At 39.8% G+C, this 13647-nt stretch overlaps 1 protein-coding gene across 2 annotated transcripts in view; it reads left to right on the plus strand.

The window, feature by feature from the left end:
* The window catches only part of BBS9 (Bardet-Biedl syndrome 9), a 480327-nt gene that overhangs the window by 17280 nt on the left and 449400 nt on the right, over positions 1-13647 (plus strand). For both annotated transcript variants that reach the window (XM_070369516.1, XM_005889113.2), the window contains exon 2: positions 4473-4595. In XM_070369516.1, the coding sequence (XP_070225617.1) occupies positions 4484-4595 (112 nt within the window). In that variant the 5' untranslated portion in view covers positions 4473-4483. The remainder of the gene's footprint in view (positions 1-4472; positions 4596-13647) is intronic.

Raw genomic sequence — 13647 nt, forward strand, 5'->3', positions numbered from 1 at the left:
CCAAAGTCTGGTTCTAGAACTTTTTCATCACCTCAAAGAAATTCCTTTGCATTAATCCTTTAAAGTCATACCCTCTCTTAACCTTGATAACCACTGATCTGTTCTCCATCAGCTTAATTTTGTAATTTTGAAAATGTTGCAGAAATGAAATTATTTAAAATGCAACCTTTTTGTAAATCAACTATAATCCAATAAAAAGTTAAAAAGGTAGATAAGCAACAGGGATAAGTTGTACAGCACAGGGAATTATAGTCATTATATTGTAAAAACATTTTTTTTTTTGGTTGTGCTCATAGCATGTGGAATCTTAGTTCCATAACAGGGATCAAACTCATGCCTTCTGCACTGGGAAGCATAGAGTCTTAACCATTGGACCACCAGGGAAATCCCTTTGTAATAACTCTTAGTGGAATATAATCTATAAAAATACTGGATCACTGTGCTATACACCTGAAACTTATTTAATATTGGAACTCACATATACTTCAATAAAAAAATAATGAAGTAAAGGAAAAAGCAACCTCTTAAGACTTCTGGGCTTCCCTCAGATGGTTAAGAATCCTCCTGCAATCCTGGGGACCTGGGTTCAATCCCTGGGTCCGGAAGATCCCCTGGAGAAGGGAATGGCAACCCACCCCAATATACTTGCCTGGAGAATTCCATGGAAAGAGGAACCTTGAGGGGTACAGTCTATGACGTCTCAAAGAAGAGGTCACAAAGAGTAGGACGAGACTGAGCACAGACACACACAAAAGGTACGGAAGGAACCTAAATGTCCATCAATAGATGAATGAATACAGAAGAAGTAGGGTACACACATACACACACACACACACACTCACTCTCTGTCTCTCTCACAGTGGAATACTACTCAGTCATAAAAAGAATGAAATAATGCCATCTGAAGCAACATGTATGAACCTAGAGATTATCATACTAAATGAAATGTCAGAGAAAGGCAAATATGATAGCACTTATATATGGAGTCTAAAATATGACACAATAAACTTACTTATGAAACAGAAACAGACTTCACAGACATAGAAAACAAACTTATGGTTACTAAAGGGAAAGGGGAGGCGGGGGTAAAGATAAACTAGGAAGCTGAGATTAGCAGATACATACTACTATATATAAGATAGATAAACAACAAGGTCCTACTGTATAGCACAGGGAACTATATTCAATATCCTGTACTAAACCATAATGGAAACTATATATATGTAAGTATGTATATATATATGCACACACACAACTGAATCACTTTGCTATACACCAGAAACTGACACAACATTGTAAATCAACTATACTTCAACAAAATAGAGTACTGCTCCACCAAACAGATTCCATTGTATGTATATACTAAATTTTGATTATCCACTTATTTGCCAATGGACAGGTGGTTTGTTTCTACCTTTGGCTCTTGTGAATAATGCTGCTATAAGCATATGTATGTGTACGTGCTTAGATGCTTCAGTCATATCCAACTCTTGTGACCCTATGGACTGTAGCCCACCAGGCTCCTCTGTCCATGGGATTCTCCAGACAAGAATACTGGAGTGGGTTGCCATGCCCTCCTCCAGGGGATCTTCCCTATCCAGGGATTGAACCTGCATCTCTTAGGTCTCCTGCATTGCAGGTGAATTCTTTACCACTGAGCCATGAACATGGTTGTACAAATATCTCTTCGAGAAACTGCTTTCAGTTCATTTGGCTAATACAGCCAAATGAATTCCCATAAGTGGAATTGCTGGATCAAATGGTAATTTAAATTTTTAATTTTTTGAGAAAACACCAGACTGTTTCCACAGTGGCAGCATCATTTTATATTATTACCAGCAGTGCACAAGGGTTTGATTACATCATTGCTAACACTTATTATTTTTGTTAATAGCCATCCTAATGGATGTGAGGTAGTATCTCATTGTGGTTTTGACTTGCATATCTCTAACGATTAGTGATGTTGAGCGTTGTTTCATGTACTTGTTGTCCATTTGTCTATCTTATTTAGATAAATGTCTCCTTAACTCCTTTGCCCATTTAAATTTTGTTGTTGTTGTTGAACTTTACCAGTTCTTTATGTATTGTGTATCGTGGCTCTTTTCAGATACATGATTTGCAGATACTTGCTCCTATTTTGTAGGCTGACTCTACTGTGCTTTTATTCAGTCCTCACATACCGTTCTTACCTTTATTTTGTATTAACAAATGAGGAAGCCAAAGTATAGAGAGATTCAGTAACTTTTAGTAACCTGCATCTGTTTGCCTGGTTAGTATATGGTAGAGCAGGGATTCAAACTCACATCAACTGCCTCCGGAGGCTGTACTTTTTACCACCATATTATGGTCAGCTAATTTCTTAGCCAACTCTATGAATACAAGTAATCTTGATTTCTGTGTTTAACCTGTGTGGAAGGCCTACTGAAAGAAGCAGATTGATCTACCTTTTTAAAAAAGTATGGCAATCCTCATTATTTGCATATTCTGTATTTGTGAGTTTTTCTGCTCACCAAAATTTTTTGTAATCCCAAATCAATATTCATAGTGCTTTTGGTGTCATTCATGGCTGTGGGCAGAGTGGGAAAAAATCTGAGTCACTTGATATGGATATTCCCAGCTGATGTCCAACACAGCAACTCTCTGCCTTCTTGTGTTGTCTCCGCTCTCCCTTTTTTTTGTAGTCTACTTAGTGCCTACGTAGTCTACTTATTCCAACTCTGTGGTTTGGGTTTTGTGTATGTGTGTGTGTGATATTGCTATTTAAAATTGTCCCCCAGAGTAGTGCTAACGTACTCTCTAATGTTTCTAAGTGCAAGAAGGCTGTGATGGACTCTATGGAGAAAATACATATAGTAGATAAGTTTTCTTCAAATATGAGTTGTAGCGTGGTTGGTCATTGAGATCAATGTTAATGAACCAGCAGTATATAAAAAAACTATCTTTAAACAGAAACACACAAGAAACAAAATTATGTATTGATTGGTTGCTGAAAATGCTGTGAATAGAAGCTGGTATGACTCTAACCCTCTATTTCCTCTGGAAGCAATGGTTCAGTGTTTGCAAATTCAATGGTTGCTGCCACCTTATAGAACAGAGCTTCTTTGAATGAAAAGAGTTGACTGCTTATCCTAACTATCATTTAAATCAGTGTATCTTGAAGGAAGCTAAATAAATTCTCATAGAATCCCGGGGTGGGTATGTGATGTGTGTGCCTAGTTTCTCAGTCATGTCTGACTCTTTGTGACCCCGTAGACTGTAGCCTGCCAGGCTCCTCTGTCCATGGTGATTCTCCAGGCAAGAATACTGGAGTGGGTTGCCATGCCCTCCTCTAGGAGATCTTCCCAACCCAGGAATTGAACCCAGGTCTCCCACACTGCAAGTGGATTTTTTACTGTCTGAGCCACCAGGGAAGCCCTAAAAAGTGTTAGTCACTCAGTCATGTCTGACTCTTTGTGACCCCATGGACTATATAGCCTGTCAGGCTTCTCTGACCATGGAATTCTCTAGGCAAGAATACTGCAGTGGGTTGCCATTCCCTTTTCCAGGGGATCTTCCATACCCAGGGATTGAACCTGGATCTCCTGCATTGCGGGCAGGTTGTTTACCATCTGATCCACCTGGGAAACCCCCTATGTGGTTTGTACTGTAATTTAAAAGGTCCAGTGTGCTTTCACATCCACCACATCCATAGCCCAGTGGTATGGCTGGTGTATCCTCATTTTAGATGAGGAATCAAAGTGCAAAGGGGTTACGTGAGTTGCCTGAGGACACACAGGTAATTAGTGCTATAAGTAGACCTACAGCCCACATTTCCTAGTTGTTTTTTTGGTGTGAATTTCCTCTTCCATCTTCCTTTCTACAGTTAGGGGAAAGAGAGTGAAAGCTTCCTGGCGTGCTGTGATTCATGGGGTCGCAAAGAGTTGAACACGACTGAGCGACCGATCTGATCTGATCTGAATGTACCCCTTCCGGTATTAGTCATTGATGCATTTGATCTCATTTGCTCTTCTTAGCAACTCATTGTGACAGGAGATGCTACAGTCTTTCTGATGACCAAACTGAAGGGAAATTAGGTGTTTTAATTAGCACATAATTAGGAATTATGTGCTGACTAGTGCTGAATTATGTGCTGACTAGTACTGGTAGAATTTGGATCTTGATCCTTCAAAGAATATGTTACTTTGTGCAGTTGTCTGCTAAATGTCCCAGAGGAGAGAATTGACGAAACATAAATATATAATTTCTCAGCTTCACTTTCCAGTGGCATGGCAAAATATTTGACTAATGTTTCCACTCATTTGGAGTTGTGGTTTCGCGTATGTCCACAAAATATCAAAAAATTAGAGTTAAATACAATATTTTTTCTCAAAGTGGTCTAAGTTTAGTTTGTTCTGTATGCTGTAGGGGTTAATCAATTCATAAATCCTGTTGTGACTTGCACTTTTGATTATAAACAAATGCTTTCTTTTTAGAGTGAACGAAAATGTCTTTATTTAAAGCCCGTGATTGGTGGTCTACTGTTCTGGGAGATAAAGAAGAATTTGATCAAGGCTGTTTGTGTTTGGCTGATGTTGACAATACTGGAAATGGACAAGGTAAAAACTTATGACCAAGCATGTTGGAACAAAGCATGTTATAGGGATGAAATAAAAATGACTTTAAAAAAAAATGTATACTTTACAGAACTTAGGTGAACTGTCATGATTATGTCCCAGTTTTTTTTTTTTTGAAACAAAGTGACCCAGTTTTTAAGATCATTTGCCTTATAAGTAATATTTAGGTAACAGGCTGATAAATGTAGTTATTACTTGTGTTTTGTTGTTTGTATTTTTTTGGTCTGTGTTGATTCTGTCATATTTGCTGGAACTCAGAAAAATATTATAGACTATCATTTACTTTATTTTTATTTGTTGCAAATTCAGGTGTTGTAGGGTAGAACTGGCAAAACATTTTTAGTTTTGAAAATTTTTCTTTTGTAGAAATTATTTGCAAGAAAAATGATTTAAAATTGAATCTAAAAGCTGTTAACCAGAATGGACAAATTATGTTAATCTCTCTCTTTGTAGAAAACAATTCTTAAATCATTGCTTTCATTTTTATATTTTGATACTAGAAACAATATTATATTTTATTCTTATATTATTTGCTCCTCTTTGCATGTTCATTGGAGAAGGCAATGGCACCCCACTCTAGTACTCTTGCCTGGAAAATCCCATGGACAGAGGAGCCTGGTAGGCTGCAGTCCATGGGGTTGCTAAGAGTCAGACATGACTGAGCGACTTCACTTTCACTTTTCACTTTCCTGCATTGGAGAAGGAAACGGCAACCCACTCCAGTGTTCTTGCCTGGAGAATCCCAGGGATGGGGGAGCCTGGTGGGCTACCGTCTATGGGGTCGCATAGAGTTGGACACGACTGAATTGACTTGGCAGCAGCAGTAGTAGCAGCAGCAGCATGTTCATATATCAAGTGGTCTTTAAAACATTTAAGGTCTGTATTATTGCTATTTGAAATTTATATTTGGTTTAAATGATTTATAGCCATGAGCTTTTTTTTTTTTTTTGTAATTAAGATAGTTACTGACTATATAGTCACTGACCTCTTAAAAAGAAAACTTATAATACTTTTCTTCTGTTTACTTTATATAAATGTTGCCCCTTTACATTTCTCTTTATTTTCTTTCTCTTGCCTACAATGAAAATAGTAGAATTTGGGTTGTACAGTGAAAGGGGAAAACGATATAAGCAATGAAGAGTGGAAGTCACTAAGCTGTTCTGAGTGCCTACTTCATTGTATCTAAGGAAGATCTGGGCCCTGCCTTCCTACTGATAGGAGCTGTGAATGTCTTCTATTTGGAGGATGTCCTGAGTGGTTCTTTAATGATTATCAACCCTGCCTTTTGCTCAAGTGTTTGTTGAAATGTGTAATTCCCCTATAATTTGGCAGCCTAGAAGAGTCATACCACAAAAATACCTACCAGAGAGAAACAGTTTCATACCCACCTCTGCCTAAACTATTTAAAGCTCAACTTGGTTGTAAACTGTACTTACTGGTTATCTGAATAACATGGTGCTCACTTCTTATTTTTATTAGAGCTTCCCGGTGGGGTGCCACTAGTGGGTTACCAGTATGCTGAAATGCTGCGTCCCCCTAATTTGCATCCAGCTATGAGCAGCTTCCTCTGTTTTCCCGAGCATGCTATAGAGAAATCATTCTCTCTCTGTGTGTTCCATACAGGAAAAAAACAAACAAACAAAAAAAACACTGATCATTATTTCTCAAAGCCTGGACCACCTACATCATAATATTCTGAAGGGATTATTGTGTATGAAGATTTTCTGTCCCACGTGTACAGGATCCTCAAAGATCATATTCTCTGGAGGGTAGATGGATTGGATAGTGGCTTAGGTATCTACATTTTGACAAGCTCCAAAGTTGAATGGTGGCACACTAAAGTTTAACAATTATTACTGTTGACCTTACGTGGAAGTTTAGTGAGAGCAGTTTTGAGCATGTTCTGTTTGAAATAGAAGCGTCTGGTTGGCAGAACTGAAGTAGAGATTTGGGAGTGAGCAGAATGTATGTATTTGAAGTGAATGAGCAGAATGATTGTATTTGAAGCCCTGGGAAGGGTAAAAATGCAGAGATAAGATGGAACAAGAGGGACGGAACCTTAGGACCATGACTTGGAGAAAATGAACAATCAGGGAGGAGCTTTGGGAAAGGTAGTCAATAATAGATTCTGCCTGGGCAGTCAGAGAGGCAGGAGAGCCAACTGGGCTGGCACCTGGAAGGCGAGATTTAGTGACATAAAGACTGATACGTTTCCACATTGTTTTGCAGCTAGTGGTTCATTAGTGTCCTTGGTAAGGGTGGATGAATGGGCATCAGTTCAGTTCAGTTCAGTCGCTCAGTCGTGTCCGACTTTTCGCGACCCCATGAATCACAGCACGCCAAGCCTCCCTGTCCATCACCAACTCCCAGAGTTCACTCAGACTTACGTCCATTGAGTCAGTGATGCCATCCAGCCATCTCATCCTCTGTGTCCCCTTCTCCTCCTGCCCCCAATCCCTCCCAGCATCAGAGTCTTTTCCAATGAGTCAACTCTTCGCACGAGGTGGCCAAAGTACTGGAGTTTCAGCTTTAGCATCAGTCCTTCCAAAGAAATCCCAGGGCTGATCTCCTTCAGAATGGACTGGTTGGATCTCCTTGCAGTCCAAGGGACTCTCAAGAGTCTTCTCCAACACCACAGTTCAAAAGCATCAATTCTTCGGCACTCAGCCTTCTTCACAGTCCAACTCTCACATCCATACATAACCACAGGAAAAACCATAGCCTTGACTAGACAGACCTTTGTTGGCAAAGTAATGTCTCTGCTTTTGAATATGCTATCTAGGTTGGTCATAACTTTCCTTCCAAGGAGTAAGCGTCTTTTAATTTCATGGCTGCAGTCACCATCTGCAGTGATTTTGGAGCCCCAAAAAATAAAGTCTGACACTGTTTCCACTGTTTCCCCATCTATTTCCAATGAGGTGATGGGACCAGATGCCATGATCTTTGTTTTCTAAATGGGCATAGTGGTAACAAAACCTAGATTTTCAGAGAGTTAAGGAGTGAGAGGTGGGAAAGGCTGAGTGTTTATGGCCCTTTAAAGAAACAGCTGTGAAAGGAAGAGGGAGAATGATCATTGGTGACCATGTAGGGTAAAAGAGAAATGGGAAAAACTGAACGTGTAGCATAGAGGAATGAGATTCGTTCTCCTAGAGAAGGGATCTAGAGTAGACAGTAGGAGATGGGATGAGGTGTGCAGATGGAAGGGCTATCTTTAAGCTTGTGTGAAACTTTTTTCCTCTGTGACAGAAGGCAAGAAGGTAAGAATGGACATAGATGAAGAGAAGTTTGCAGGTTAGGTTGGGAATTGAGACAGTAGTGCCAGTCGATCCCTACTTTCTTAGAGGTGATCAGAGAGTGAATGAATAGTATTAGCTAGCACCTTGAAATTGCTTTGGATGAAGTTGACTTGATTCACAGAAGGATTCTTCAGTCCTGAGAGGAGATTGAGAGAAAATTAAGGATCCCTTCATCCTGAGAGAATCTGAATGGTTCAGCTTAGATTACATGCTAACCTATGGCCTGGAGGGTGTGTTTATTACAAGAATCAGAGTTAAACACAAACATAAGGCAGACTAAAAAATAGTTCTTACATTTATCACTTTTAGCTTCTCAGCATTTATACCTAACGTGGGGCAACTGTCCCTTGTACAACTGCACACACACATATTCTTACCCATCTGCAATGAAAGATAACTGTGCACCTACTGCTTCAGAGGCACTTTCAGAGAGCCCTGGCTCTTCAAGACTAGGCTCTCTGGGTGTTATCCCTTTCATTTGTCATTCCAGTATTTATGTTCTGATATTCTACTGCCTCTAGAATAATTGGTACATACAATTTGTGTTCACAGTTTAATATATACATAATACTAATAGTCGAGGAAAAGAAGAGAAAGAAAAACTTAAAAATTAAGATGAAGGAGCAGGAAAAATTGTATGGCAACTTGAAGAAGTCATGTTGGGAGCTACATCCTTCTGTTTTGCAACTGGTCACCTGTTGCAGGTTAGGTTGGGAATTGAGACAGTAGTGCCAGTTGATCCCTACTTTCTTGGAGGTGATCAGAGAGTGAAAGAATAGTATTAGAGTCTTGAAATTGTTTTGTGGCCTAGGTCTTCATTCCTGAAGGATCTAGAACACTGGTGCTTGCCTGAAGAGGATTATAGTAGCTTCATTTATGACTGATCCAGACAGTACAGGGAAGGGCCCATGGGGTCCCTGGCTTTCACTCATATTTCTTTCAGCCCCATTCAGCCCTTTTGAGTAGAGGCAATGGCAACCCACTCCAGTACTCTTGCCTGGAAAATCCCATGGATGGAGGAGTCTGGTAGGCTGAAGCCCTGGGGTTGCTGCGAGTCAGACACGATTGAGTGGCTTCGCTTTCACTTTTCATTTTCATGCATTGGAGAAGGAAATGGCTACCCATTCCAGTGTTCTTGCCTGGAGAGTCCCAGGGACAGGGGAGCCTGGTGGGCTGCCGTCTATGGGGTTTCACAGAATCGGACACAACCGAAGCGACTTAGCAGCAGCAGCCCTTATGAGAGGATGTGGCAGTCCTGGGTCCTGCGGATTGGATTGTGGTCATACTTGTAAATGTATACTCTTGCTCCTATTAAGTGAAAGCAAGCTGTTCCTGTTGGTCTCCGTGTATTGTAAAGGAGAAAAGGCATTACTAAGATTGGGATGTATTAGTTGGCTCCAAGAAAAAACAGTTTGTGAATAACAGAAGAATCTAGAGTTGCCCTTTAAGTTGTACTGATCAACCTTAATTCTATGCTTCAGTGCTTCAGTGCTAAGTCACTTCAGTTGTATCTGACTCTTTGAGACCCTATGGACTGTAGCCTGCCAGCTCCCCTGTCCATGGGATTCTCCAGGCAAGAATACTGGAGTGGGTTGCCATGCCCTCCTCCAGGGGATCTTCCCAACCCAGGGATCAAACCTGCGTCTTTTATGTCTCCTGCATTGTCATATGGGTTCTTTACCACTAGTGCCAATCTGGGAAGTCCCTTAACTCTTTCAAACCCATTAATTAGATTTTTTTATCAGCAAATTTAGTTATTAAACCAAAATTCTTTGATAGGAATTATCACATATATACAGTTAAGTTTTTTGGAATCAAATTTTAGGAGACCATCTCAAATCAGGCTTAGAAATGGTATTGATTTTGATTTTCTCCCTGTTGGAGAGATGGAGTTCCACTGGCTTCTATATAGCCCTTTTACTATAATATCCCTTACTGTACACCTTAGGGAACCAAATGGTTATTCCATAGTTTTCTACAGAAATATATTCCCTTTAGGCTCTCAGTTACTGAGTGAGAAATCATAGATTGGCTTTGCTTCCCCACTGGGGTAAAATAAGTTAGAAAGTTAATTTATTATAATTATGAATCTCCATGATTGGCAGCAACAATATCTTCCTGGGCTTCCAGAATTAGTAGTAATTTAGAGCCAATATTCAGTGTTCTCATAAAGGTTGGGTATTTACCTTTGTTAAGTACATTTGAATGAATGACTACTGGTTCGACAGGGAAGAATCTGAGGAAACTATATTAGGCATGTGTGGTGTTGTAATTGTGTTAGTCACACAGTTGTATCTGACTCTTTGTGACCTCTTGGACTGTAGCCTGCCAGGCTCCTCTGTCCATGGAGAATCCAGGCAAGAATACTGGAGTGGGTTGCCATTCCCTTCTCCAGGGGATATTTCTGACTCAGGGATTGAACCTGGATCTCCTGCATTGCAGACAGACTCTGCTACGGCAGTCTATACACAGCCCTGTCTTTGTTCAGGTGACTCCAAGGCTGTAAATTGACTTAAGTATGGGGTTCAAGTGACTCCAAGGCTGTAAATTGACTTAAGTATGGTATTATCAACTCAATGGACATGAGTTTGAGTGAACTCCGGGAGATAGTGAAGGACAGGGAAGCCTGGCATATTGTAGTCCATGGGGTTGCAAAGAGTCAGACCGACTGAGTGAATGAACAGCAACAATGGGGTTTGGTGCAATGCCATGACTGTCTGATATTGTGGCTTGAATTAGTCCTTTTTTTCATAGACCTGGAATATTTTTGGTTATAGACTTCAAAAAAGGCCTTAATTTGATAAACACACTTAATGCATTGTTACAATTAAATAATACTCAGTAATAAAAAGAGAGAAATCATTGGGGAAATAAAGGCCTTAGTGAGTTGCCTGTTTGTTCCATTCCTGGGGATCTTGTGTTAATTATAGCTTGAAATCTGTGATAGTTAGACTGTTACCTGAGATCTGGTTACTATGATAATCCCACTATTTTAATAATTATACATACACGTTGTAATTCTAGGGGTTAAAGTTGTCACCATCTGGGCTTGGCCATCCTGACTTCCTCTTACCCCTGAGGGTGGGGCAGTTGAAGGTGAACCCCACTCTTTCTGATCACTGTCTTTACTTTTATGTAAGAAACCTGGAGAGACTGTGAACTCATTTGTTACTGTAATTTAAAACCTCTAGTGTTAATCCCTGAACTAGATTCTTAGGGGTTAAGCCCCCTGTGAAATGAGGTAAGAAATTGTTTCCTCAGACTCCCAAAGACCCTTAGTTTGACCCTGAGATGAGAATTTTGGTCAAAACCTATCATTCTCTTACTTTAAATTATCCAGTGCCCTTAGAAAACGCCATCTTACATATGGTTTGGCATTGCTCCTTCCTGTTCATTTGGCAGCAGCTGTTCAGTTCACTAGAGTGTTACCTGCAGTGGGCACAGTGTTCCAGATGCTTGGAGGTGTTAACTTGATTAGCTGTTCTGTCACTGTGTATGATGCTGTTTAACTCCATATAAATTATGAACAGGAGTTTTAATGCTTTGTGCCCCAACTCACCTCAAGAATGAATTTCTAAATATCCCTGAAGGAATTGGTGTCTATTGTTTATTCCTTGGTGCTAATTTTGTATATCAGTTAACATTTTTTTTTTCTACAAGTGACAGGAAACGATTATGATAAATGCAAACAAAAGAGAGATTGGAAGGAGAGTGACATAGCTCTCTCGAATGTAGAGAGTTCATTTGGCCAAGCCTTAGTCAGAGTCAGGAACCAGTATGTCTCAAGAGAGTTTGTAAACCTCTGAGGCTGCCATCAGATCACGTAGAACCAGATTCTTTTTTTTTTTAATTGAACTATAGTTGATTTACAGTATTGTGTTAATTTGTGCTATGTGACACTCTGATTCAGTTATATATATGTGTGTATATATATTTCTTCATATTCTTTTCCATTGTGGTTATCACAGGATATTGAATATAGTTCTCTATGCTGTAGAGTAGGACCTTCTTGTTTATCCATTTTGTATATAATCATTTGCATCTGCTAGTCCTAAACTCCCAATTCATCCCTTCCCCATCCCTCTTCCCCCTTGGCAACCACAAATCTGTTCTCTATGCATATGGGTCTGTTTGTTTTATAAATAAGTTCATTTCTGTTGTATTTTAGATTCCATATAAATGATAATCATATGATATTTGTCTTTCTCTTTCGACTTACTTCACTTAGGATGGTGATATCTAGGTCCATTCATATTGCTGCAAATGGCATTATTTCATTCTTTTTTATGGCTGAGTAGTATTCCACTGGGCTTCCTAGGTGGCTGGCACTAGGCATAAAGAACCTGCCAATGTCTCCTGCACTGGCAGGAGACATAAGAGACATGGATTCGATCCCTCGGTCGGGAAGATCCCCTGGAGAAGGGCATGACAACCCACTTCAGTATTCTTGCCTGGAGAATCACATGGACAGAAGAGCCTGGTGCCCCACAGTCCATAGGGTCGCAAAGAGTCAGACATGACTGAAGCAACTTGGCACAGCACAGCACAGCATTCCACTATGTATATTTACCCCATCTTCTTTATCCATTCATCTGTCGATGGATATTTAGGTTGCTTCCATATCTTAGCTATTGTGAAATAGTAGCACCAGGTTCTTAATGACATATGTATCTCTATTCATGATTGAAATTACTAGGATAGTACCTCTCTCAGAGGATTATTATGAGGGTAATGAGCTAGTATTAATATATGTAAGCTACTTAGACCATTGCCTGGCACATAATAAGCTCTCAATAATAAAGTGTGTAGAATTCCTTCTTTTCAGTATATAGAAAAAAAGTCAATGTACCCTACTAATCTGGGGATTTAAAACAACCCAAAATATTAGTTTCCTAGGATTGCCGTAACAAAGTACCACAAATTGACTGGAATAAAACAACAGAAATTTATTCTGTCACAGTCTGGAGTCTAGAAGTCCAAAATCAAGGTGTCTGCAGGACCATGCTATCTCTGAAGCCTCTAGGATCCTTCTTTGCCTCTTTCAGTTTCCGATAATTCTTTGGCTTGTGAATTATCACTCCAATCCGTGCCTCTGTGGTCACATGATCATCTTCTTGCTTGTCCTTGTATCTTCATGTGACATTCTCCTCCCCATCCTTTCCTTGTTTTCTCTTCTTATAAGGATACTAATTGAGTCCTGCTGCTGCTACTGCTAAGTCGCTTCAGTCGTGTCTGACTCTGTGCAACCCCATAGACAGCAGCCCATCAGGCTGTGCTGTCCCTGGGATTCTCCAGGCAAGAACACTGGAGTGGGTTGCCATTTCCTTCTCCAATTGAGTCCTACCACATACTTACTCAAGTGTGACCTCATTGTAACTTGGGTTCATCTGTAAAGATCTTATTTCCAAATAAAATCAGTTACTAGGGGTTAGGACTTCAACATATCTTTTTGAGGGACATAGTTCAACCCATAATACTTATCTTATCATTCTCCCCTTTTGTACCCGAGACTAGATATTATAAATCAGAGCACTCTGTCTAGTGAGGCCTTGGAATAATTTTTAATGCAGTGTTTTGACAGCCAAAATCAGGTGTAGAGTTGACACTCTATGATGAAATCAGTTTACAACCTGATACTAGTCCTTTATTAAAAGGGCTTACTTTGTGCTGAATTATGGCTACTGAAAACAAATCAAGGCTTAAGAAAAGTGTAGTACATTAGTATATTTGAATATTGG

The sequence above is a fragment of the Bos mutus genome, chromosome 4, assembly GCF_027580195.1.
Source record: "Bos mutus isolate GX-2022 chromosome 4, NWIPB_WYAK_1.1, whole genome shotgun sequence".
Lineage (NCBI taxonomy): Eukaryota > Metazoa > Chordata > Mammalia > Artiodactyla > Bovidae > Bos > Bos mutus.